This window comes from Colletotrichum gloeosporioides (assembly GCF_011800055.1).
Source record: "Colletotrichum gloeosporioides strain Lc1 chromosome Unknown consensus_13, whole genome shotgun sequence".
Lineage (NCBI taxonomy): Eukaryota > Fungi > Ascomycota > Sordariomycetes > Glomerellales > Glomerellaceae > Colletotrichum > Colletotrichum gloeosporioides.
The window spans coordinates 1,078,169-1,100,237 of NW_025544658.1; the positions used below are offsets into that span (position 1 = coordinate 1,078,169).

The 22,069-nt window shown below is 57.6% G+C and overlaps 6 protein-coding genes across 6 annotated transcripts; 1 reads left to right on the forward strand and 5 right to left on the reverse strand.

The window, feature by feature from the left end:
- Positions 1-372: 372 nt before the first annotated feature.
- On the reverse strand, positions 373-1,197 carry GCG54_00002716 (Cytochrome b-c1 complex subunit 6; the record flags this gene model as incomplete). Its single annotated transcript, XM_045402799.1, has 4 exons — positions 373-437; positions 521-637; positions 832-943; positions 1,111-1,197. The coding sequence occupies 4 exons, from the start codon at positions 1,195-1,197 to the stop codon at positions 373-375; spliced, it is 381 nt and encodes a 126-aa protein (XP_045269417.1).
- Positions 1,198-1,221: 24 nt separating this feature from the next.
- GCG54_00002717 (UPF0664 stress-induced protein C29B12.11c) lies at positions 1,222-3,244 on the reverse strand (the record flags this gene model as incomplete). The annotated part of the gene is made up of 5 exons (XM_045402800.1): positions 1,222-1,285; positions 1,898-2,388; positions 2,446-2,715; positions 2,920-3,056; positions 3,103-3,244. Coding segments are annotated over 5 exons (1,104 nt in total), but the record flags the coding sequence as incomplete, so codon positions are not given.
- A 5,386-nt stretch (positions 3,245-8,630) lies between these two features.
- GCG54_00002718 (uncharacterized protein) lies at positions 8,631-9,384 on the forward strand (the record flags this gene model as incomplete). Its single annotated transcript, XM_045402801.1, has 2 exons — positions 8,631-9,044; positions 9,109-9,384. 2 exons carry the CDS (start codon positions 8,631-8,633, stop codon positions 9,382-9,384), a joined length of 690 nt encoding a protein of 229 aa, XP_045269419.1.
- Positions 9,385-11,602: 2,218 nt separating this feature from the next.
- Positions 11,603-14,220, reverse strand: GCG54_00002719 (GTPase-binding protein rid1; the record flags this gene model as incomplete). The annotated part of the gene is made up of 2 exons (XM_045402802.1): positions 11,603-12,566; positions 12,617-14,220. The coding sequence occupies 2 exons, from the start codon at positions 14,218-14,220 to the stop codon at positions 11,603-11,605; spliced, it is 2,568 nt and encodes an 855-aa protein (XP_045269420.1).
- A 1,274-nt stretch (positions 14,221-15,494) lies between these two features.
- Positions 15,495-17,609, reverse strand: GCG54_00002720 (uncharacterized protein; the record flags this gene model as incomplete). Its single annotated transcript, XM_045402803.1, has 3 exons — positions 15,495-16,238; positions 16,291-16,639; positions 17,599-17,609. The coding sequence occupies 3 exons, from the start codon at positions 17,607-17,609 to the stop codon at positions 15,495-15,497; spliced, it is 1,104 nt and encodes a 367-aa protein (XP_045269421.1).
- A 180-nt stretch (positions 17,610-17,789) lies between these two features.
- GCG54_00002721 (putative acyltransferase) lies at positions 17,790-20,312 on the reverse strand (the record flags this gene model as incomplete). The annotated part of the gene is made up of 2 exons (XM_045402804.1): positions 17,790-19,835; positions 20,088-20,312. 2 exons carry the CDS (start codon positions 20,310-20,312, stop codon positions 17,790-17,792), a joined length of 2,271 nt encoding a protein of 756 aa, XP_045269422.1.
- Positions 20,313-22,069: the final 1,757 nt, after the last annotated feature.

Below are 22,069 nucleotides of genomic sequence, written 5' to 3' on the forward strand. Positions count from 1 at the left end.
AGTAAATCAAGAGGAATCTATTGCGGGCGATGCCTATGGTACAAAAGACAAGGGGGTTCTGGCGCCGCATCAAGCCGGCCGGGCCCGTAACAGAGCCGCAGGCCAAGCTCGACGCACACACCTATTGCGATACAGATTTGTCGATCCCGCCGGCGGGGGGAGGGGAGGAGGCGGGACCGACGATTGTGCTTTGCTGAAACGGTCGTCTCCGTCTCGTCGCGGCATCAGCCACCACGTCTTCACATCGTTGCGGCCCACACCTTCTATCAAGATCTAAATGCCGATGCCGCTCCCGTTGGTGTCGTTATGACCGACACCGTGACACGAAACTTCGCCGACGACCGCTGATTATCGTGACATGCGAAGGCACGTTTACTTGAGCTGGGCCCAGAGCTTGGGGGCGGCGCATTGGGTGGCGCAGTGGGCGAGGTGGAAGACTAGGGAACATGTCAGCCATGGTCCTGTTCGACGGCCCTTTGATGTTCTGGGGATGCTGGCGAGCATCCGTCTCGCAACTTACACTCCTCAACGCAGTCCTCCTGGGCACCGTCCTCGGAATCGGCGGCCGCCGTGACGCGCTCGACGCACTCGTCGTAGTGATGCTTGGCCGGTGCGCAAGCCTTGGACTCCTTGCACGCTGCACACGCCCAAACGTCAGTATTTCTTATATTCTCCATTGCGATGTTATTTCAGTCCGTCTGCGCGGTGATCCGATGACGTCCGCATCTATATTGCGGCATGTACGCAAAATTGCTCATGTGCGTCATCGACTGGTATATCGCGATGCGTAGATTCGGGTTCGACCGCGGGGGGCGGGGTAAGAAAACCGACCTTCCTCGATGGTGTCCTTGGGGTCGACAACCTCGTCATCGTCCTCCTCTTCCTCCTCCTCCTCTTCTTCCTCCTCCTCGTCCTCCTTGGCCTCCTCGGCGGGGGTCTCCTCCTGCGGACATGGTTAGCGGACGCCCTGTGGCACTGCAACTGCACAAAATAGCTGCCGCAGCCTGCGTGATCGAGATCGTTCGAGAACCGCAAGGGTCGCCCTTTCACCCCGGGCCACGGCAACAATTTGCGCAGAAGGCTCGTATCTTATTTTTTTTTTTCTCTCACCTCTTCGGCGGCAGGAGCCTCGGCCTCGACGGTGGCCCACGGCATGGCGGCCTCGGCGAGGTCGGTGATGGTGTCCCAGATACCCATTGTGGCAGAGGTTGTGCGGCTCACTCAATGGCTTGACGTGATGTCGTCGTAGATGGGGTGGATGGAAAAGGTGGTCGGGAGCTTTCGGCTGGTTGAGGACGAAAACTGGGTGTCTGAATCGGCTCGTAAGTTATTCCCAATTGGTCGCTTTTGATTGGCTGCGGTGGAATGGCTCATTGACGAATGACTAAGCGGAAAGCTGAGGTGCAGCCACATGCCAGCACCAGCAGCGCCAGCCACATCACTCGCCAGCTGCCACCACCTTCAGTGCACTGCATGTCGCGCCTCAGTTTTTTCGTGGTTCAAAGCTCCAAGCTATGTACTGTCACCGTCACATGAAAAACGCTGCGCAGCGCGGCCAGACAGGAAAAGTTATCGCGTGGTCGCGCATGCTTGCGTACAAGCTCCAACGTTAGAGCCGGTCGTGGCGGTCCCGACCAGCTATTTCTTACAAGTCACCGTACGTACAATAGAAGTGCCCGTTGCCCCTGGGCATGCACCGTCTGCTTGGCCATATCCATTCTCTACTTTGATGTTCGTTAAGAAACACAGGTTCCGCCGCCGCTAGTGTAGATGCTGTCAGGAGAAGGAAAGTAAAACGAAAAAAAGTACAATTCTGTAGGGAGCGGAATGCAGCAAGGTATCGATGCAAAACGTCAAGTCGTGAGCCGTCCCGGCAACCCATCATGATCTGTCCGACTCCTCGCGAATGTGGTCTTCGAGTCGCATGCTGAGCGTCTGCGCCTGCGCCTCGTCGTAATCTGGTGGCGGCTCGTCCGGTCGTCGGTTCTGGCTGCCCGAGCTTGCTGACCTGCTCACCGGCTGCTGAGGGGCGAGGTTGCTCGATGCTTCGGCGCCTCCGCCCTCCGTCGCCTCGTACGCTGGCAGCGGCTCGTCCGGGATGTTGACCGTTTGTCCCGTCTCCTGCTGTAGTCGCCTGACGTGCTCCAATCGCTCCTTCAGCTCCTCGAACCTCTGTCTGAACTCGCTGTGTCCTCCCTCCTTGAAGCTCAGCTTCAGCTCGACCCTCGGAATGTCGGCAGGTACGCCGCCTCCAGGGACCGGCACGACGGTGGCAGACCAGTACCAAGCGCCGAAGAATGGCGAGCCCACATACGTGTCGACACAGTTGAGAATAGGCGCGTGAAACGACTTGAACTCGGGGGTTGGCCTTGCGGGAATGTAGATAACCTGGAAAGAGCTCGTCAGCCAGCGCCATGTTTTGGGGGGCCATCGCGAATTACGTACCCGTTGCGTTGTGATGTATACCGTCCCATCACTGCTTTTTTGTGTGAATGGGGTCCGGCCTTGTTGCAAAGCCTTGGGTACAGACAGGTCGAGGCTGATTTTCGCATTGGACCTGTGTCTGATGTGCTCGTGAGGTAGAGGGTTGATATCACCCGTCTGGGTGATCATGACCCAACTATCACCATGGTCAGAATCCAGTCGGGCCTGGGCGAGCTCTCGTTCCCTCTGGACGGTGCGGGCAATGGTAAGGGCGTGCTGCTCTTGCAGATACTGGTCCGTCATGGTGGACGGGGACCGTGTGGGGTGGGAGAGCGAGCAGAAGAGGTCAACGGCGGGGTACCACGGATTCTGACCGGGATGCCGGCGTGATGATGGGGCTTGGGCGGCGTGGGACGGAAGGGTGAAGGGGAAGCAGAGGCAGAGGCAGAGGCAGGAGTAGAGGCATAGGACAGGACCGGACACGGAGGGACGTACTTTATTGACATTTTGAAGGGGAACGGCTCTCGCAGCTGCAGCGCAGAGCTTCCTAGTTCGTCTCAGCAGCGAGTTGAGGGTTGCGTGGGAGTGGGCAAGGTCGGTAGCGGCAGGGCTTGCAGAGAAGCTTCGGAGATCTGGATGCTTGTGGTGGGGTGGATCCCTGAGGCACAGGGGAGGTACCTAGTAGCAGTGGGCGTGGTGCCGCGTTCTGGGCAGCGGCGGAGGCGGCGTCGGCGGCGTTGGCGGGTGGTGGTGAAGGGCCTTGGACTCTGATACAGGTTGAGAGAGGGAGGAAGCAGAGGCCGGTCGATAGCGCCAGGTAGCTGCGGATAAAGAGGGCAAGGTAAGGCAAGGTGAAAGTCAGGTCGGCAAGGTAAGGTATGGTAGGGTTAAGGCCGGCAGGGTTAGTTGCGTGAGCCGTGAGCAATAGAGGTAGGCAGGTACACAGATACTTGGAGAAACAGCGCCAGTAGGAGTTGAGGTTGGAACAAGGCAGATGTTTGGATGAGGTACTGCTCTGCTCTGCCTGCTAGTAGGTGGTGTGTCTGTCTGCCCCTCTAGGCCTCAGAAGGGCGACAGTCCGAAGCTGCTAGTAAGACGACGGTGGCTGGGGAAGTTCGGATGCGTAGGTAATAGAGGTGGGGGCAGGTGCCGTGACAGACAAAACAATGGTGTGATGGGACGGTACGGCCAGGCGGGCGGGCAGGCTTGTAGCAGTCGACGCTCATCAACCTGAGGTGAGATGGGCGTGTATGCGGATAAGGTCGACAAGGTGACAAGGTGATGTACGAGTGCGTGCCCTTGTTGAAGGTGACGGGACTAGGTGAGGGAGGAGACGGGAAGTACCTGGCGGTACGAACGAATGCTGCCCGGATAGACAGCGGTAGCGGTGCCCGGACGGAAGACTGCACAGAACGGGCGGATCCAATGGGGACGGAGGGCGTGGTTAGTGCTCCTAGGTTGGTTGAGGTGACTGGCTGATGTCTCTGTATGGCTGAGTCTTTCTGATTCTGTTTGTCTTGGTCTGGGGTCTTGGTCTGAAGGTTCTGGGTTTGAGTCTGGGTCTGGTTCTAGGTCTAAATCTGGAGAATGTTGGCTGCAGCACCGTGCTCTGAATCTTTGCGGCATGGACGGCAAGTGACGACGACATTCATCGATTGGGGGTTGTTTGATGCCTGGTGTTTGGTTGTCACTTGTTTGCTCCCGACATATCGTCTTTCCCTCTCTCCCCCTCTACCGCTCTGCCTGCCTGCTTACTGCGTCCCAGAGTTTGTTTGGCAGTAGATGCTCTCTGAGAAGTGACTGACCCAACCTGTCCCCAACCTTTTTTCACGGATGAAGAATGATGGAGAGTTTGGTATCCGTGCGAATAGAATCCTTCTCGTTCGTCCACCAGCTGCAGCTGCAGCGAGAGAGGTGTGGACGAGGTGCCAGCGACATGGGCCCTGCTGGTCAGAACTGCTGCAGCCCAGAGAATCTGGACGAATAGGCTGGGCGCTTGGCCGGGGTTGGCTGGGCCGGTTCTGTGCGACCGCTGCACGCGCAGAACCTGGGAGACTTTACTTTTGTAGCGGCCACTATCCTGTGTCTCCTCCTGGGCTGGCTTCTGTGCCTGTGCGCGCACACTGCGTCTGCAGCTACATACATGGCGTCCCACGTCCGTTGTTAATGCAATTTTGGTGAGATGCGGAGCTTGAGGCGACGTCGTCCCTGCAGCTGGCCAATCGACAGCGCCCGTGGTCTGTACTTGATCTGATCCAGACGTCCCGCGTGGTAGTCGAACCGCAGCCAACCTGCCTGGCGGCGCATATGTGAAAAAGGTGCTCAAGTTGCCCCGTCCCCTCTCCCGGGGAGCCATGTCCATGTTGATTGCTTGCCGTGATAATAAGACGTGACTAAGGACCGAGGACGGCGTCATGACTTGGGGTTGGGATCTCTAATCTCCAATACCCAGCAGGCCTTGTCGCAACAATGACCGCAGACCGCAGAACCGGAGACAACATGTCGCGACTACCTATCCGCACCGACCGAAGGTAGGCGTCCTGTCGTGTATCCGTATCTGCAAAGGTACGATGGCCTGCGAACTAGGGACCTCGGGATGGACGCGCCGATCCTTTCGCACCCAACTTGAGCCAGGAACCCTCGTCTTGAAACAAGGTCTACGAGGGGCAGCCGTCATGTGCAGGCCGTCGCATGGCATAGCATTGCGTTGATGTCGCCGCCGCCACGTCTGGATTGGCTCGGTGAGCCGCACTTCACCGTGATTGCAACGACAAGTTAATGGAGGCTTCCCGTTTGTTGCTTCGTGCCAAGGCATGGGCGTCTAGCTTGTCTCGTCGGATTTCCCAGAATGGAAGTGAACCATGTCGCTGATGGACTCGCCGAGATGATGGCCGCCATGTGAATCCAGGGACGTCGTTGTCTTGGTGCCTAAAGCTCACGAAGTCCTAGGGCAGACAACAAGTACCCGACGCGGGAGGATGACGGCTTGATAGCGAGGGAAGATACCAATCTGGGGTGATGAAGAGACACCAGGAGGAATCTGATATTGGGCATGAGTCTAGTGCCAGACCTGAGGCTTCTGTAGCGGCCTCCGAGTGTAAGGTGGTGGCTATCGACGCCCCAACGCCTTCAAGGCGACGCAACGCGTGGCGCGGCTTGTCTCATGCGGACAACTCCCAGAGTTGTCAAATCGTCCCGCGTGTTTTGGAAAAAGAAAGAATTCGCGCGCATCTGAGTCCTGGATACTGACTCGTAAATTGAATGGCAGCGGTTCAGATGCAGGTCCAGCTTGAACCCTCGGCTCCCTTTCGACTCTTGCGGCTTCTCTAGGTCTCTAGACTCTCTAGTAGGGGTAGTGGGATATCGTCCAGTGTTTTGCCGTCAGGCACGAGGATGATCTTCAGCGGGCCGGGACATTCCTTGACATGTCGGTTGGCATTGGGACAGATGCACCATCGATGGACCATATGTTGGAGAGAGACTCCAATAACGGGGGCAGATTTGCGGTTGCGGTTGCAGTGCGAGGGCCATGCCATGGGCGACGCCAACGAGGTGTTTCGCTCGGCGACATGGCTGGCTGATCCAGTGACTGGTCGATTGGACTGGACCCTGGGCATGTCCAGCACCAAGGGCTTGTCCATGTCCATGTCCCTGGCGAGTGAGCGTGGGCGTCGTCCCGCTCAGAACCCGGCAACAAACGGAGATCTCTGGGGGCGTAAGCAGGCCCTAGATGAGTGGATGGAGGTCAAGGAGCAACAAGACTGGAGGTGGTTGACGGTACCAGACGGGACCTGGAGGAGAGGACGTCGATGGGGCCAGTGACGAGAGTCCCGTGTCATGTCGTTGGAGTCTCTGGCGACCTGGTATCTCCCGTCGATGCGCGATTGGTTGTGGTTGGTGAGGGGTAGGGCCAGAAATTGAGGCCAGTGTTGCATTGCCAATGATGGGCGAGGTCGATTTAGAAGACCAGGTGCAGCGGTTGCAGATTGCAGGCCGGTGAGGTGAGAGCGACAGCAATCGCATCACATTTGAGATCTCGGTCAGGAACTCTGTCTGGGTAGACCCTCCGCGGCAGGTCCAAGGAAGGGATTGGATTGGATACCACGCTGCACTTGAAGTTGCCTTTACTTTTTTGGCCTTTACCGAAGGTGTGCGTGCGCACCTGAGATACCTACGGAAGGTACCTTACTTCCAGACAGGCCCATTGAATCGTTGTTTCCGTTTGCTTTTGATTTCCTCAAATCACGGCAAGAACTACGGATACCTTACCTGCCCTGGGTATGTATGTACCTTATTCCATGAATGGCACGAAATGGAAGGGGCGGCACCTGGCCAACACCCGATGCAACCGCCTTCTTTCTGTGGAGGGAAAGGAAGGGAAGGGGAGAGGAGGAAGGGAAGCCGCTGCTCCTGCTGGTGGATGTGACAAGTGCAATTGCAACAGCAACTGCGACTGCGACTGCAACTGCCTGCACTCTGTGGTGACTTCCGCTTAGAATCATGAAGTGTGCGGTGAATGTGGAGCTGCAAGTGCGTCCGCCTATCGCCACGTGAGGCCGGTACGATAAGATTCTTCCTCTCGGAGGCAAGAACATGGACTCTACGGATGCGTATGTAGGTCTTTCCATGTCTAGAGGAGTAAGTGAGGCCGGAACCTAAGGCAGTCAGTCTTCTTCCCTGCCTTGCTTGCATCCCGTGATCCAATCCGTCCAATTGCTTTCTTGTTCCTGCACCGCCATGAGTTCAGCTCGCTCGGCTCGGCTCTGCTCTCGCACAGAAAGGAAGGGGCGACAAACTGCTCCTGGCCGCCAACGACGGGAATTGCAGGGTGTGTTGCTGCTCGTCTCCATCCAGCCGCAGCAACTCCCACAACCAGACGAGGTAAAATCTAATACCTCAGAGGTACCCGACTTTCACCAGCGGATCCAGACGAGTCCGCCCTGGACCAGCCAACTCATTCTTCGCCTCTTCATTCGTCTGTTCCAACTTTGACCGCCGGTCCGCCTGCTTCTGCTTCTGCTCGGTGCAGGTTCTGCCCGCCCCCTTCCAGGAACAGGAAGACGTTCCCCGGGCCACAGTCTCCATCTCGGACACTTGCAACGGTCCATTTCCAAGACGACCTCTCGACTCGTTGACCTTGCTTGGCTGATTCCCTGTCTGCTTACTCGACTACGGATACTTCCAACAAAATCTTGTCGTGCGGCGCAGCGAGCTGCATGGGAAGCGAGCGCACACAGAATATCGACTTTGCGCATTCCCCCCGCCATACAAACCTCACTGCCATCGACAGCCAGAATCAGAACCACTCCCACTTACACCTGCACCATCACCGAGTCACCATTCACCCAACCATCCAGGCAAGCTTGCCAAGGACGGATGATACCTTACACAAGAACGGCTCGCAACACACAACACACGTTGCTCGGACATAATCCGCCAATGGCTTCGTGTGTCATGTCCAATTGAGCAGTGCAGCAGCCCCCGATGCTGCTGCAAGTTGCAACTGCACTCCAACTCCACAGTCTCACTTCGTGCTCGCCTACGCCTATGCCTTTCCGGACTCTATTCCGGTCCGCGTCTGTTCCCTAGACCCGGTTGACGGGCAGCGGGCCACTGCCTGCTCCAGCAGCGCCTTATTCAAATCAAATCCACCAACGTCGGTCGCCTCTCTCGCACCACAACGGAGCAGTCGTCGGCCTGCTTTCCACTCTAGGCCGCCTTTACCAGGCCAACGCTGCTGCAACAAACGTCGACCAACGCCCCTGCAGGGAACCATTGCGCGAAGCACCTGGAAGGCCGCGCACCCGCCAAGGAGACACTGCATCTGTTCGAACCTGCCACAACGTGCCTTCCACACGTCCGTCTCCCCACCATACATAAGCCTCCAACCTGCATTCCAGCAAGTCCACACTGGCTTCTGGAACCGCCTCTGATTGGGCGCCGTCTGCCTCGGCGGCTCCCGAGCGTCGAGGATCCCCGAGCCCCGTACCGTAGCCGCGGCCAACTTCAGAGAGCCAACAACGCTATTCAATGGTCGTCACTTGATGCTGCTGAATCCTTCTCCAAATACTTGCTATCAATATCGCCTGACCGATCCTGCTGTCTTGATAACGCCATTGCCAAAGTCCAATTTTCTCGGTCGTCTCTCGCATTTTCTCTTCAGCTCCTGTCTGCCTGTTGTTGCCCATTGGCCGCTTTACGTCATAATGTCCGCCACGGAAGATGCCCGCATCGCAGCTCTCCAGAAATACACCGCCTGTGACATATCAGACGCCCTCGTCAAGCTCAAAGTCCCTGGGGCTGGATTCTTGCCCGACCTCCAGCTCCTCGGCCAAACAACCCCTGCAGATGCTCCCATTACCATAGCACCGGCGTCCACCATACTATTTGCAAGGAAGGGCGAAAAGCTGGAGTCGCCCCCGGCCAACATTCCCAAAGACACCCATTGGGCAGACATCACCGAGCCGGGAACCATTGTGATCATCAGGCAGCCCGATGGTCAGAAGAACGCCGTCTGTGGGGGCATCATGGCCATCAGGATGAAGGTCCGCCAAGCCAAGGCGGTCGTCGTCGTGGGTCGTGCGAGGGATCTGGACGAACTGACCAGTACGGGCCTACCCGTGAGTTGAGTCGATTCATGTTGCGTCCGGGCGGACAGCACCAACAGTGGCTAAATGACTGCAGATCTGGTCGCGAGGCATGTCCACCGTCGGCGCAGGGGCGGAGAGCTCGCCGTGGGCAGTCCAGGTGCCAATCGCCGTTGACGGGACAGTCGTCAACCCTGGCGATCTCGTTTTTGCTGACCCAGTCAATGGAGTCGTTGTCATTCCCAAGGACAAGACCGACCAGGTGCTGGAGCTCCTGCCGAAGCTGACGGCAGCTGACGACAAGGTCAAGGAAGACGTGCTGAAAGGCACGAGCGTCTTTGACGCCTTCAAGGCTCACCGGAGCAACCTGTAGCTCCTCTCTGCTACTGCTGCAGGTTATGATTGGATTATGCAGTCGAGTGTGTATGAATAAGGCGGTCAGACAACAGAAACATTCTCTGGACGAAGACGATCCCGCCAGCCACCGCAGACTCCTCCATTCAGAGCTCGAGTGCCCGTCACCGCGCTCTTGTGCCGTTGATCCTCCGTCATCGACCTGTCCTAATCACCTCCCGAAGAGGTGGTTGAAGCAAAGACGTCCATTCCGAACAACCTCCCGTCTCCGCCCAACCAGCCAAGACCGCTTACAACCCTATATCCCCTGCCCGCCCATCGGCGCCCCAAGGAACGCACTGATCTTTTCTGTGTATTGGTAGGTATCCATCCCAAGAACCCTACCGAGTCCCAAAGGTCCCTTTCGCCAAACCCAAAACACCGACTGTTGCCGGCTTATTCGGCATCAGGGCCCTCGTCGTCGGGTTCCAACACACCAGGGTCTCCAGGGTACCGGTCAGATATCACATTCCCAGCGACGGGGAATAATATCGAGGCCTGGGCGCTAGGACGTGGGAAAAAATCCCTCTCTAAGAAAAAAAAAGACACACAAAAAGGCTCCTCTCGCTTGACAGAGTTTCGATTGGCATGGTTACCTGATCACATGGGCCCGGACTGGTTAATAACCCTCCGACTCATGGTTCCGGGGAGGGGGCCGAGATTGATATCACAGCCACTTTTCGGGAGTCATGTCCTCGCTTTTCTGTCCCGCCGTGTACAGCTTTCCAGTAACGTAAACTCTTCCATGATGCTCAACGTTCCTGACGTTATCGTGTCTGTGTTCTCCTGCCTGGCCATCAACACTGCCCATGAAGCTTGGACAATCGTCTTCTACTCTTGATAAACCCCAACCCAGACGGCGCCAGCAGCTCACAGAAAGAGGCATTGACGTGGCAAAGATCGTCGTCGAGGACCGCAGGCTGGTCTAGTCACATCGTCTCGTAGACATGATACCATGCAGTAGTCGAACGACCCCAAAATCTAGGGTAGATACCACTGAACCCGCCCCGTCACCTGTCCTCAGTCACAGGCATGTTCACCGGACCCTTCGCAAGAGACAGCCCGGTGTTCCAGCGTCTGCCCGGCTACAGTTCCCGTGTACCAAGCAAGGCAGACACCCCTGCAACTGGATTTCGATCAAGAATAGTAGCAGCTGAGACGACGATGGTAGACACGCAAATAACGACGAGAGGCAGAGGACATGTGAGCCCACAAGAAAGGTAGTCGCTCTTGCACAGGTCACTCGTCAGCCACGCAGCAGCAGCAGCAGCAGCAGGCGACAGAGTTAAAACAAGGCCATCACAATCACCTAGCTAGCTCGTCGTCTTAACCTCGCCGGCCCTTGTTCTTCCAATGACAGCCGCGGCGTCCGAGACCAATGTGTGACAGAGCTAGACAAACCTCAGCGGCGTGAGAACAGCAGTACATGCATCGCCATCCCTCAATCGCTGTACCCGATAGCAGTATTTCACTTAGTCTTGAACTGACTCCCACCGTGACATCTCACACAGACGCAGCGTGCCATCATACATCATCATCACCAAACAAGCAAGATCACAAAAAGACCAAGATTCATAAAAACGAACGGCGCAAAGTTTGCTTTTTCTATGTATGATGATCATCAATTCATAAACGTTGCCCATTTCATGAGAAGCATTAGGCAGCATGATGGCGGTGGCGTTGGCGTTGGTGTTGTGTCCCTCTCCGTGTGCATGTGCGTGTGTGTTTGTATAAAAGAAAAAAAATGGAAAAGGAAAAACCAAACTCTGCCCAATGTTCCCAACACCCCAATGCAAGACGACACACACACACACACACACACACACACACACACACACATCACATACACACGGTAGAAGGAAAACCAAGCGGGGGGGGAGGAAGAAGAGACCAATAGACCATGAAACAAAAACACACTCGACATGAAAACTCCCCCAATCTCCCCAAATCAAATAAAAAAGTGTTCCTAGCAGAGCCAGCGCCGGGCTGAGCCGCGATTCGTCTCCAAGCGGAGGATGACGAGGGGCCATGGGCCTTGGCGGTGGTGCTCTCGAGGCATTACTGACACTGAGGGGGGAGCTGACGATGTCAAGCCAGCTCTCTCCCCCATCCTGTTTGTTCATTTTGGTCCGGATTCATCTGATGTACAATAGTTGAGAGCGTTTTCCGGGCGACTCTTTCGGGGAGTGACGGCGTTCCTATGACAGCCAGACGTCCCTCTCCTTGACGGGGGTCCGTCCCGGCTGGCGGTCCAACCCGAAATCGAGCTTCGGGATCTCAATCTTGGGCGCGGGCTCGACGGGCTTCTTGACCGGGCTCTTCTTTGCGGGACTAGCGCCCCGCGACTCCGGGGGCGGGCCGTAGCGGACGTCCCTCGCGTCCCAGCCGTCCTCGGTGGCGGCGGCGACCCAGCAGCGGAGGGCCTCGTGCACGCAGCCGTAGAACTTTTCTTTGCAGAGGCGGAGGCTGCCGCCGAGGACCTTTTCCCAGCCGGAGATGCGGAGGTCGTTGCGAAGGGCGTTGCGCTGGTCCGCCGTCGGTGTGCAGGCGATGATGGCGTTCATCAGGTCGAGGTGGGAGGCGAGGTAATTCGTTGCGTCCCACTCCACGCCGCCTACGTATGGAGCGGCCGGGACGGGCGGGCGCTCCGAGGGGAAGTGCCTATGCATATAACCATACGGCTCGGGAGTGCTGCCGTTGATAATGGCGCTCAGGGGTGCGCCGCCCTTGGTTGACATCTCCGAGGGCAAGGCGATGACGTTAAGGTGGTGGAGGAAGATCCAAAAGACTTCTTTGGTGACGCTGACGACCTCTTTGTTCCAGACGGTATAAGGGCGGTCTTTGCGCATCTCCAAAACGAAGCCGAGGGGCCGCTCTTCTTCCTTGGGCTGGGGATTGCGTAGGTAGCCGAGCATAGTCTTGGCGCGGACGACGCGCTCTGGCGGAGTGGCGGACTCGATGTATGTAAATAACACTGATGTGATGATGTTCCGTGTGGTGAATTCACTTGGACCCTTCTTCTCGGGGTCGAATAGCATATGCAGAAGTTTCGGGAAGAGGTCGGCATGAATGGAGTGAAGGTACTGCAAGGCCAGGGCCGTGGTGCACAGGGCCTTCAGGCAGAGGAGGTTCTCATGGAGGAGAGCATCTTCATGTTCCTCTCTGTTGCATGTTAGTCCATCATCCTACACGTCACTAAAGGGTAAACGCACCTCCACTCGACTGCCAGAATGCGGTTGAGCAGCCCGACTATTTCCTCCATACCGCCCTGCTTGATGAAGTCCTCGGTCCAGGAGACCGTCTCATTCCTCAGCAGCAGACGCAGCTTGTGGAGCTTCCCGACCTCGACGAGTTCCGGCTTCTGCACCTTGCGGAGGTACGAAACATAGTCGCCCGGCCCCTGGCCGAACTTGATCTTAGAAAGGATGCTGTTGCTTGCGTTGGAGCTCGCCGCCGACACTGGCCGCTCGCTCGTGACGCTCTCCGTCGACTTGCTCCTGAAGTGGCGGCCAATGGATGAAGAATCGCCCTTTGACTTCTTCGTCGGCGAGCTGGACGCAGACTGGTCCTTTTTACGTGAGAGGGTGAAGCTCCTTCCCCTGCTGCGTTTGGACTGCGGGACCTCTTCCTTGTCGGAGCCCGCGTTCGGGGCAGCCGAGGCTGGCTCGTTGGTGCCTTCGTTGCCGGCTGCCTCCTTTGCCGCCATCTCGGCCCAGTCTTGGCGGATAAACTCCATCTTGATCGTGTCGGCGAGGTTCCGCATCTTGTAACGCTGGTTCTCGGGGATGTTGCGCCGGTCGAGCATAGCCTCCAGGTGCTGGTCGATCTCCTTGGGATCGATTGGGCGGTCTGGGACCTCGGCCGGTGATTTCGTCTTGGTCGTCTTTTGGGACATGGCCGAAAAGGCCGTGAACAGCTTTGGCCGCTGGACTTTGCTCGTGATCCTCTCTGACGAAGAGGGCTCCCGACCGTTAGCCGGTGGCCTACTACGCAGGTCCTGCGTGGATTCACGCTTCGATATCGCCGTGGACGGATGATACGACTTGGGCCGCTGCTTCTTGGGGGCCATGGCGTCATTCGACGACGCCTCGCTGCCGTATCGCCCGCTGCCGTGGTCAAACGACTGTTTCCCTCGCAGCCCCGTACTCCCGAGGTCCTGGCTGCAGAACTGAGCGTATATGGGCGGCGCCGGCCCGCCGACGCCGTTGGCGGACATGTCGGCGCTCGACGTCGAGCTCGGCGGGGTGCGGTTCTCCTTGTCCTTGGCCATGCGGCGCTCGTCCTCCTTCTCCTTGGAAGAGGTCTTGTTGAGGGACAGCGTCGACTTGGGCCGCGACAGGAAGCCGGCGAGGTTCGTGCTGGACTTTGTCTTCTTGGGCTTCTCGGGGGACACGTCGCGGGACTTGCGGGCTTCCTTGGCGAGGCCCTTGAGGGACAGGGTGCTGAAGGTGGATTTTGTCGGGGAGCGTGATCGGTCGCGTCGGTCGTCGTCTGGCAGCTTCCGCGGGGAGCCGCCCTGCTGGGAGTTCCCGTTCAGCTCGCCGAGGGCGCCGAAGCCTTCGGTGCGGAGGGGAGACGGCGGGGGCAGCATCTTCCCCTCGAGGCGGTCGTAGGCGGCTTGGATGTGTTGGGAGGAGGTGGTGGTTGTTGTTGTTGTTGTTGTTGTGATCTGGACGGACGGCGGGGAGGTGAAGAGCGCGGAGCCCTCAGACTGGTTGCGTCGGTGGATGAAGCTTTTGAGAACGGAGGACCTGGGGCGGCGGCCGCTCTCGACTGCTCCTCCCCCATTGTTATCGCCTTCGGCAGCGGAGCCCATTGTCGTGGGAATGGGCTTTGGCTCGCGGGGGGTGGTGGAGGAGAGACAGGGTCCTGCTGGTTCAGGTTTGGATGAAAACAATGCCCGGATGGAATGCTAGCCAAGTTTTTTGTGTGATGGATCGTCGCCCGTTGCCAGTCTAGCGGAAAGGATATTGGAGAAGGGTGGGCGGCAGTTGGAAAGTAAAAACAAAAGACGTCAGTAAGTCCACTGCTTTCTGTGTGATGATGAAGTTTTGCCCCGAACAGCTGCTGGTGCTTCGTTCGGCTCACACCATTGTTGGGGAAGAGGAAGAAGATGATGCTGCAACGCTCTTTTGGGAAGCGGGAGATTGGCGTAAAGCCAGACTGTCGACCCGGGTTGCGGAATTGCTATTGTTTGTCGTTGCAATAAGAAAAGTTTCGGGGGGAGGACGACGGGGGGAAAGGCGTAGGTAGGATTTTGGGGGGGCGGCAAGATGGGACACACACACACACACACACACGGGTAACGGGACGGGCTGGCAGTGCGGTGCTGTGCTGTGGTCGGGTGGTAAGGTAGTCGGTGAGCTACTCGTACAATGTGGTTGGTAAGGTGCTCGATGGTGGCCAGCGATGTTTATCCTGGCCCGTCGCCTGGGTGACGGGTGGGCCTTCCCCCGTTGGACGTGCCCGCCTTATCTTATCGGCCGTGCAACGCGCCTGCAGCTTGGGGTTCACTGCATTTTGGTCTGTTTTTTTTCGTGCGGGGCGGCCCGGCAGGAGTGGGGCCGCGCCGGCAGAGTCGGCGTCGAGACGGAGGTTGTAGTCTGGCGGGGACCTTTCGTTTTGTGTAGTTCTTTAAACGCCAGAACGTCATCAGGGTCCTGACTCTGGGGCTGCTGGGCATGGAAGAATGACGGGCAGTTGATGTTCATTTTGTCGGTGTCGTACAGATTGCAAAGCATCGATGTGCTTGTACAAAGGAGTAGGACTCGGATTCTTTGTTCAACAATGCATTGTATGTTACCCTTGGCGAACGAATCTGTACCTGGTAGATGCGTTGTATTCTTCTCTGATCACCACGATAATTTCGGAATGAAAACATCATCATCGTCCGCAACGCTGGCGTAGAGCTCTAAATCTTGAATTACCATCTGGCCTGCGAGGATTCACCGAATCCGTGTCTATATCCACCAACGCCAACCCAATGGTCCGGTTCTATTTCCATACCATCCCGCCAGTGCCCGTATCTTCACAACCCATGACAACAGTTCCTCCTGACCAACGTCTCTCGTCGGTATCTTCTAACCCGCCCTACCAACTCATCAGCCCCTTGGCCCGATCAAACCCGCCCCTCAACTGCGTCTCCGGCTTCACAACCTTCCCCTGCAAAATCGTATACCGCACCAGATTCTCACAGTCCTCCGGCTTCACCCTCGCCAGCCAGATACACTGTGCCGCCCCCACATCCTCCTCCTCCGGCAGCACCACCTTCGGCGTCACCTTGATCTCCTCCCCCTTGGCCCTCTCCACGGCGTCGAGCCCAAACGCGTCCGGCCGCCGGTACACCATCACGTTCGCACTATACTTATGCCCGCCCACGTGACTGATAAAGTAAATCCCCACCCCGCCGGGCCTCTCGTCGTCCATGTCGCGGAACAGCCCCAGCGGCCGCAGGTGTCGCTCGAGCTCTTTGCGCAGCAGCGGTGCCGACTGCCCGCAGCGCGCGTCGCGCGTCTTCTGCGAGCAGAGCAGGATCAGCGCGCTGTGCGGGCACGGCCGGCGGGACATCTGCGGGGGGATCGCCAGAGAGGAAGCGTCGCCGGTCTCGGTGCCGTTTGTGGATGCGACGGGGACGGAGGCCGGCAGGGCCAGCGGCGCGAGCGGGTCCGTGTTCGTGGGCGCCTTGTCGACGAACTCGGTGATGAGCTCCGGCACGCGCTTCGGGGTGACGTGGTCGATGATGACGAAGGCGGGGAGGAGGAGGACGGTCGTGGGCTCGGCGTAGTCGTTGTGGTGTGTCGGCGTGGGGATGTTGGACGCGGAGAGCATCAGTTTCTGCAGCGGTCAGCTTTGTTCTTCTCCTTCACACACTACAAGCGTAACATACCCCATTACTAGGCGCCGCAGCCCTCCCGATCGCCTCCATCACGCTGCCCTTCTCGTCCGCCACGTCCCTTACCCAGTCGCTCTTCCCCGTCGCCACGAGCGCGTGCGTCGCCCACCCCTTGACGTGCCCGTACAGCTCGTCGCCCTCGTCGATCTTGAAGCCCTTGGGGTATTTGACGTGGCAGCTCTCGCAGTCGTGCTCGCACTCGTCGCCGTCGACGGCCGGGTCCGTCTTGGCGAAGAGCTCCGTGGCGGGGACGCTGGCCTCGCCGAGCGCAAGCTTGCGCGCGCCGTTGATGAGGGTTTTGAAGACCATTGTTTCGTTGTCGCGGTTGTGGCTGTCGGTCTCCCTTCCAAAAAGAAGAAAGGAATGTTGTTGAATGGAAGATTACCCCCTCCTGGGCAGAAAAAGGGAGGAAGCAAGTAAGAAGTCGGGGACACTTAGGTCCTTTAGTGTCGAGAGCCGCCTCTTCGCCTCAGGGCTGAATCGCGCCTGCCTTAAGCCCGTGGCGGGGGAGGATCGGGGAACGGGCAACTGCGGCCGGCCCACCCGTTCGGACACTGGAACACCCTCAGGTCGCAGTAGTGCGTATCCGTTACCGTAGCTGTAGTGGCGGGAAGTGGGGTGGAGGGGGAATTACGAACAATACCGACGGGATGATTGGACAAACAACACAACCCCTCCAAACAAAAAACCCCAACACAACCCACGACTCAAACGAAATCCGGAGGTAGCTCTTCGGCTTGTTCAACCGGCCGGTGCAAGTGGGATCTCCGCGCGCCGAGCCAATGGCCATCTCCTGCTTTTTTATCGCCGGGTCAGAGACAATCGTAGTCTTCTCTAAGGACTGGCACCAACTCCCGCGCGGCTCCTTATTAATGCTTCCCTCCCCTCCCCATGGGGCCTCGTATCGCCGAGTCTGACTCGGACTTATCTTGCTTTCTCAAGCCAAAAGACAATCTACAAAAGAATGTGGCTCACTCACTACAGCCTTTGCGCCGGCATTCCGTGCCGGGTCGAGGCCACGCGTGCGATTCGTCTCATATAGCGTCATACCAGCCACCCCCAACCGTCTCGAAATGTCCGTGACCTGGCGTGCCTTGGGTCCTTTGAGTTATCAGATCCTGCCAGACGGCGGAGATACTCGGCGTTCTCTGTCTCCATCCGGGGATAACTGTGTTGTCGCCCCGGTCATCCCTCCATGGGCAACATTACCGCCAACATTGTCATCTCCAAGCATGCCATTGGCTCTACAACCAACCACTGGCGTGTTGCGAGCCGCACGTTTCAAAACACAAACCTGCTTACGTCTTCTTCATGGTTCAAGTTTAGCCATTCAACTAATGCTAATTTGCAGATGAAAAATGGGAATCAATACCGTGTCATCGCTGTCTATACACACACACAACACCTCTCTCCCCCGAACCCGTTTTTGTATTAGTCGCACCGTTTCGTGCCCCTCTCCGTGCATCCCTTAAATTGTTGAAACCTGGTATACTTTATGTGTTCTTCTTGCGCGCCTCATTGTACTCCTCGTCTTCGCTCTCGTCAGCACCCAGCTCCATCTTGTGATCTCCGCTCTTTCTCCGACGGAGCTTCATGGCTTCGCGGATCTTCCGGCTAGCCTCGTCAAACCCGCCGGCGGAATCCAGCGTGGTAAAGCCACTGATGGGGAAACCGCCCGAGTTGAGACCGCCACCACTGCTGCTGCTGCGACTTCTAGACCGGGAAGGAGGCCGCGTGGAGAAGATGCCAACACCGCCAATGTTGCTGTACGACTCGTTGCGGGGAAGACTGCGGCTGGACTGTGTCGTAGCCCTCCTCGCGGAGGGTGGGGTAGCCGAGTCGTAGGCGCTGGATGCGTCGCTGTCGCGGCGCGCCGGAGGAGTGCGCGGTCTGTACGGGTCGGCAACCAGGCGCGTCTTCTCAAAGTCGGGGAACATCTCGGGGCCGAGGGTGTTTATAAGATCAGTAACCTGGCCACTGAGCTCCGCCCGCTTCGCACGGAGCTGGTGGATGTTGTAGCTGGATGTAGGGTTCAGGCACAGGACCAGAGGTCTCAGTGACTTGAGGATGTCCATGCCGACCTCGCCGAATCTCAAAGCAGCGAACGTGATGCCCACCATCAGTGGCCACATGACGAGGTAAGTCGTCCACCAGGGCACCCATTCGGGAACGTGTCCCCAGAGATGGTCCTTCCACACCCTGTACGTGACAATGGCCGAGTAGAAGTGGTACAGCGTGGGAGCGAGGAAGATGGCTACGAGAAGCTTCCAGGTCGCCATGACGTCGCGTCCCTGGACCTTCACCGTGGAAGCAGCCAGTGCCTGCTTCGCCTTACGAACGCTAGTGACCTTCGATGCGATAAAGACGGGGGCAAACAGCACCAGGCCAGGGAGTACGCCGACCGAGAGGACCAGGAGCTTCGCGATGCGGTAGAAGAGGGTGAAAATGACCTTGGGGGTAGACATCTTGGCGTATTGGACCTGGTGGTCGCGGAGGTTGACGTAGCGGAGCTGCTTGTTGTATTCCTTGACCGACTTCATCACGTCCTTGATGCGCGGGTCGTCCTTGTATCGTTCGTATCCCATGGCGAGTCTGCGGTTCAGCTCCACCACCACAGGCAGTGGAAGCTTCTTTCCGGTGGGGTTGTAGAGACGGCGAGCGGCCTGGAGCATCATCAAGGTGTCGTAGTCGGGCGTGGAGACAGTGACGGCGCTCAAGGACTGGTAGACGGTGTCGAGAAGCTGGCCAATTGCCTCTCTTCTCTTGTTGTTCTTGTACATGTCGACCAATTCAGGGGCGATCTCGATGGGGGGGCCGAACTCGATAACGGCACGACTGCGGAACTTGTGGGCATGGAAGTAGTTCATGCCAACGGGGACGATCTTCAAACCACAGTCGGGAGACTCGGCAAGGGCACCCAAAGCCATGATGGCGACACCGGCCTTCAGGGGCAGTAATTCGGTACGGTCATGGCTTCCGCCCTCCGGGAAGATACCAACGCAGCCGCCGGACCTAAGGCGGTTGAAGACGGCCTCGTACACCTTGGTCTGATCAATGTGGGGGGCAAGCTTATACTTCGTGCCCTGGAAGCCCTCGGCGCAACCCTTGATGTTCTTGTTGGTGAAGTTTCCATTCTCGTCGATGTCATCGCGGCCGGTCAGCTGTTCCATGGGCAACTTGCCCTTGAACGGGCGCTTGAGCCGAATTTCCTCGGGACCAATGATTTGCGCAATATCCACACTGGCGCCTGTCTGCTTCTTGGCAGAGGGCAAGAAGAGCATGCCGTGGACCTCACCCTCGCCCTGGCCGAACTTGGTGCCGACGCCGCGGATGAGTGTAGGGTCATTGATGGGATCCGGGAGGTAAATGACACCGGAGGCGGGTTTGGCGGCATCCTGGGCGCGTCCGACGGGGACGGAGCCGACCTGGCGCGAACCCCAGCCGATGAATCCATGGACAGATTTCTGGGCGATGAGCAGGGAGACTCGGCGACCGGCTTCGTGGCGGAGGGTGCGCTGGAGGATCAGAGCATCGACAAACTGCGAAGCGAAGAAAATCGGTTAGCATGTGATGGACGAAAACTGGGGCAGGTGCAGGGATCATGAAGAGATCATTATCGAGGGCTCGACCTGCAGCGCGCAGTAGGCTGAAGAGCTATGGGCTGCGGTGAAGTGCAGCCATATGGTCAAGCGTATCCGGCTGGAAGACTCCAGACCGAAGAAAACAGGGAGATCGCATGAACCACCCCAACTCCGAGGACGGTAGGAACGACAGGGAGGGGAGTCACCAACCTGATTCGCGTGAGGCGCAGCGACGAAGAGGATAGGACCCGTCTTGGGAACCTTCCAGGAGCCTCGAGGGTGAACCTCGCGGAAGAAGAGGTCGACGAGGACACCAAGAACCCAGAGGAAGAGGTCGTACTTCCAGTTCACCATGGGATAGAGCTCCTTTGGCGGGGTCGGGTTCGACACGCTCTGCGGCGCCGCAGCGGCAGCCGTTCCAGCGTGGTCGGGCATATCTGCGACGGCGCGTGTATTCGTATGTGTTGTGTTCGGCGAGGGGAGCCGATATATGGAAAAGTGAAGGGAAGAAAAACTCTCGTGCGCGCCGGTAGTTCGCTCGAAAGTTGCGCCACTCCCTTAGGCTCTCATCCTCGGCGGTGCGGGAACCTTCGGGCTGGGCGGCAGTGACGGCAGATAAGTATTCGAGCCCGTATCAGTCAGTCGTCGCAAGAGTAGAGGCGATGGATGAGGCGGCGACGTCGACGAGAGGCGGGTGTAGGAGGGGAAGAGAGCGGGCGACTGTCAGCGCCGTGGTCGTCTGGTGATGTTCGCGACAGGCGATGAACAGGAGATGGGAAGAAAATGGGAAAGTGACGAAAGGGAAGTTTCCCCAAATTTTGGGAGGGATGTGGCCTCTGGCGACCAGGGAATGCGCCGATCAAATTAGGCCCGAAGCCAATTGGTCCCGGTCCGGGGGGCCCCTCTCATGGTGCCCTTCTCTTTTGGGACGCCTCTCTTCAGAAGGGGCCTTTCCGTCTTCCACCTTCCACAGCAGCATCCACCTGCTCTTCTTGTCTCTTCGCTGTTTTTCTGCCTGCTTCCGAGACACAAACCGCGTGTTGGGCGTCTTGCTTTCTTCCTTTTCCCTCTCCTTCCTCTGCTAAATCTCGCAGGTGGCCAGCCTTGCAGGACCCTTCTCGACTGAGGCTTACTTAGGTATCTCCCGTCTGCAGCAAAAAAAAGCCCGGATCATCTCATCAGCGCTGAACAATGCGGGGGAGCTGAACTAAAAGTACGGAGAAGCTCCCCCCAGAAGTCCATCGGGTTACAACATGCACTGCACGCGAGAAAGCTGGAGGCGAATTGGAGACACGCCAGGATCCTGCTGCTAGCTATATCACTGCTACTACTAAAGTGCGCCCAGTGTACCCCTCATTCTCAACCGCTACCTTTTCATGCATTTTGTTGGGACGTCGCAGACTCATTGCTTGCTTGGTTTGCATTATTCAACAACCGATCATCTGCAGTCCCCCAAACAGGCCACCAATTCCGCATCCCGAGAGTTGTCGCGAGCATCGTCTTCCGTATGCCCGTCGTTCGGCTACGGAGCGGCACATACACAACCTCGGGCTGCAAAACACGAGCCCGCCCGCTCTGAATCACTTGTCTGCCGTGTCTGGAAACGGCCCTGCACCTGATTGGACGAACATCCCGTCTGCTTTCCCCGTCTGTGCTGCCATTGTTCTCCTGCGCCATCATTTGCAGCTAGATCCTGCGCCTAAAGCCTGCGTTAAGGCTGCGAAGAATACACCGCGAGGTCATTAGTACGTCAGACTTGCGTGCCAGGGGCCGCACAATTGCCAACGGCCCTGCGTTAGACTTGGCGTGCCTGGTGCTGTTCTACAATGTGGTTGGTCGTGCCATCCGGCCAGAGATGAACCTGTTTTGCTAGCCTGCGCTGATGCTGGCCAATCTGCATGTCGAACCACATAGGATGACCAAAGCTGTGAGTTGGCTAGGCATAGAGAACATTGACCTCGCATGCATTCTCGGCCTATGTCTTGGCGTGAGGTAAAGGAGATTCAACGTCCACAACTCTCGTTGAATGCTTATTCAAGCTACATGTACCCTATTCTTGAAGCTAAACTAGGTAGCTGATGTCTAAATGAGATCGCCTCACTTTTCTATGTCTGCGCGGCTAAATATCCTGCGACTTTGCGGGAAAAGAAAGGAGGTCTCTTGCTACACACGTAGATATGCGACTGAACAGG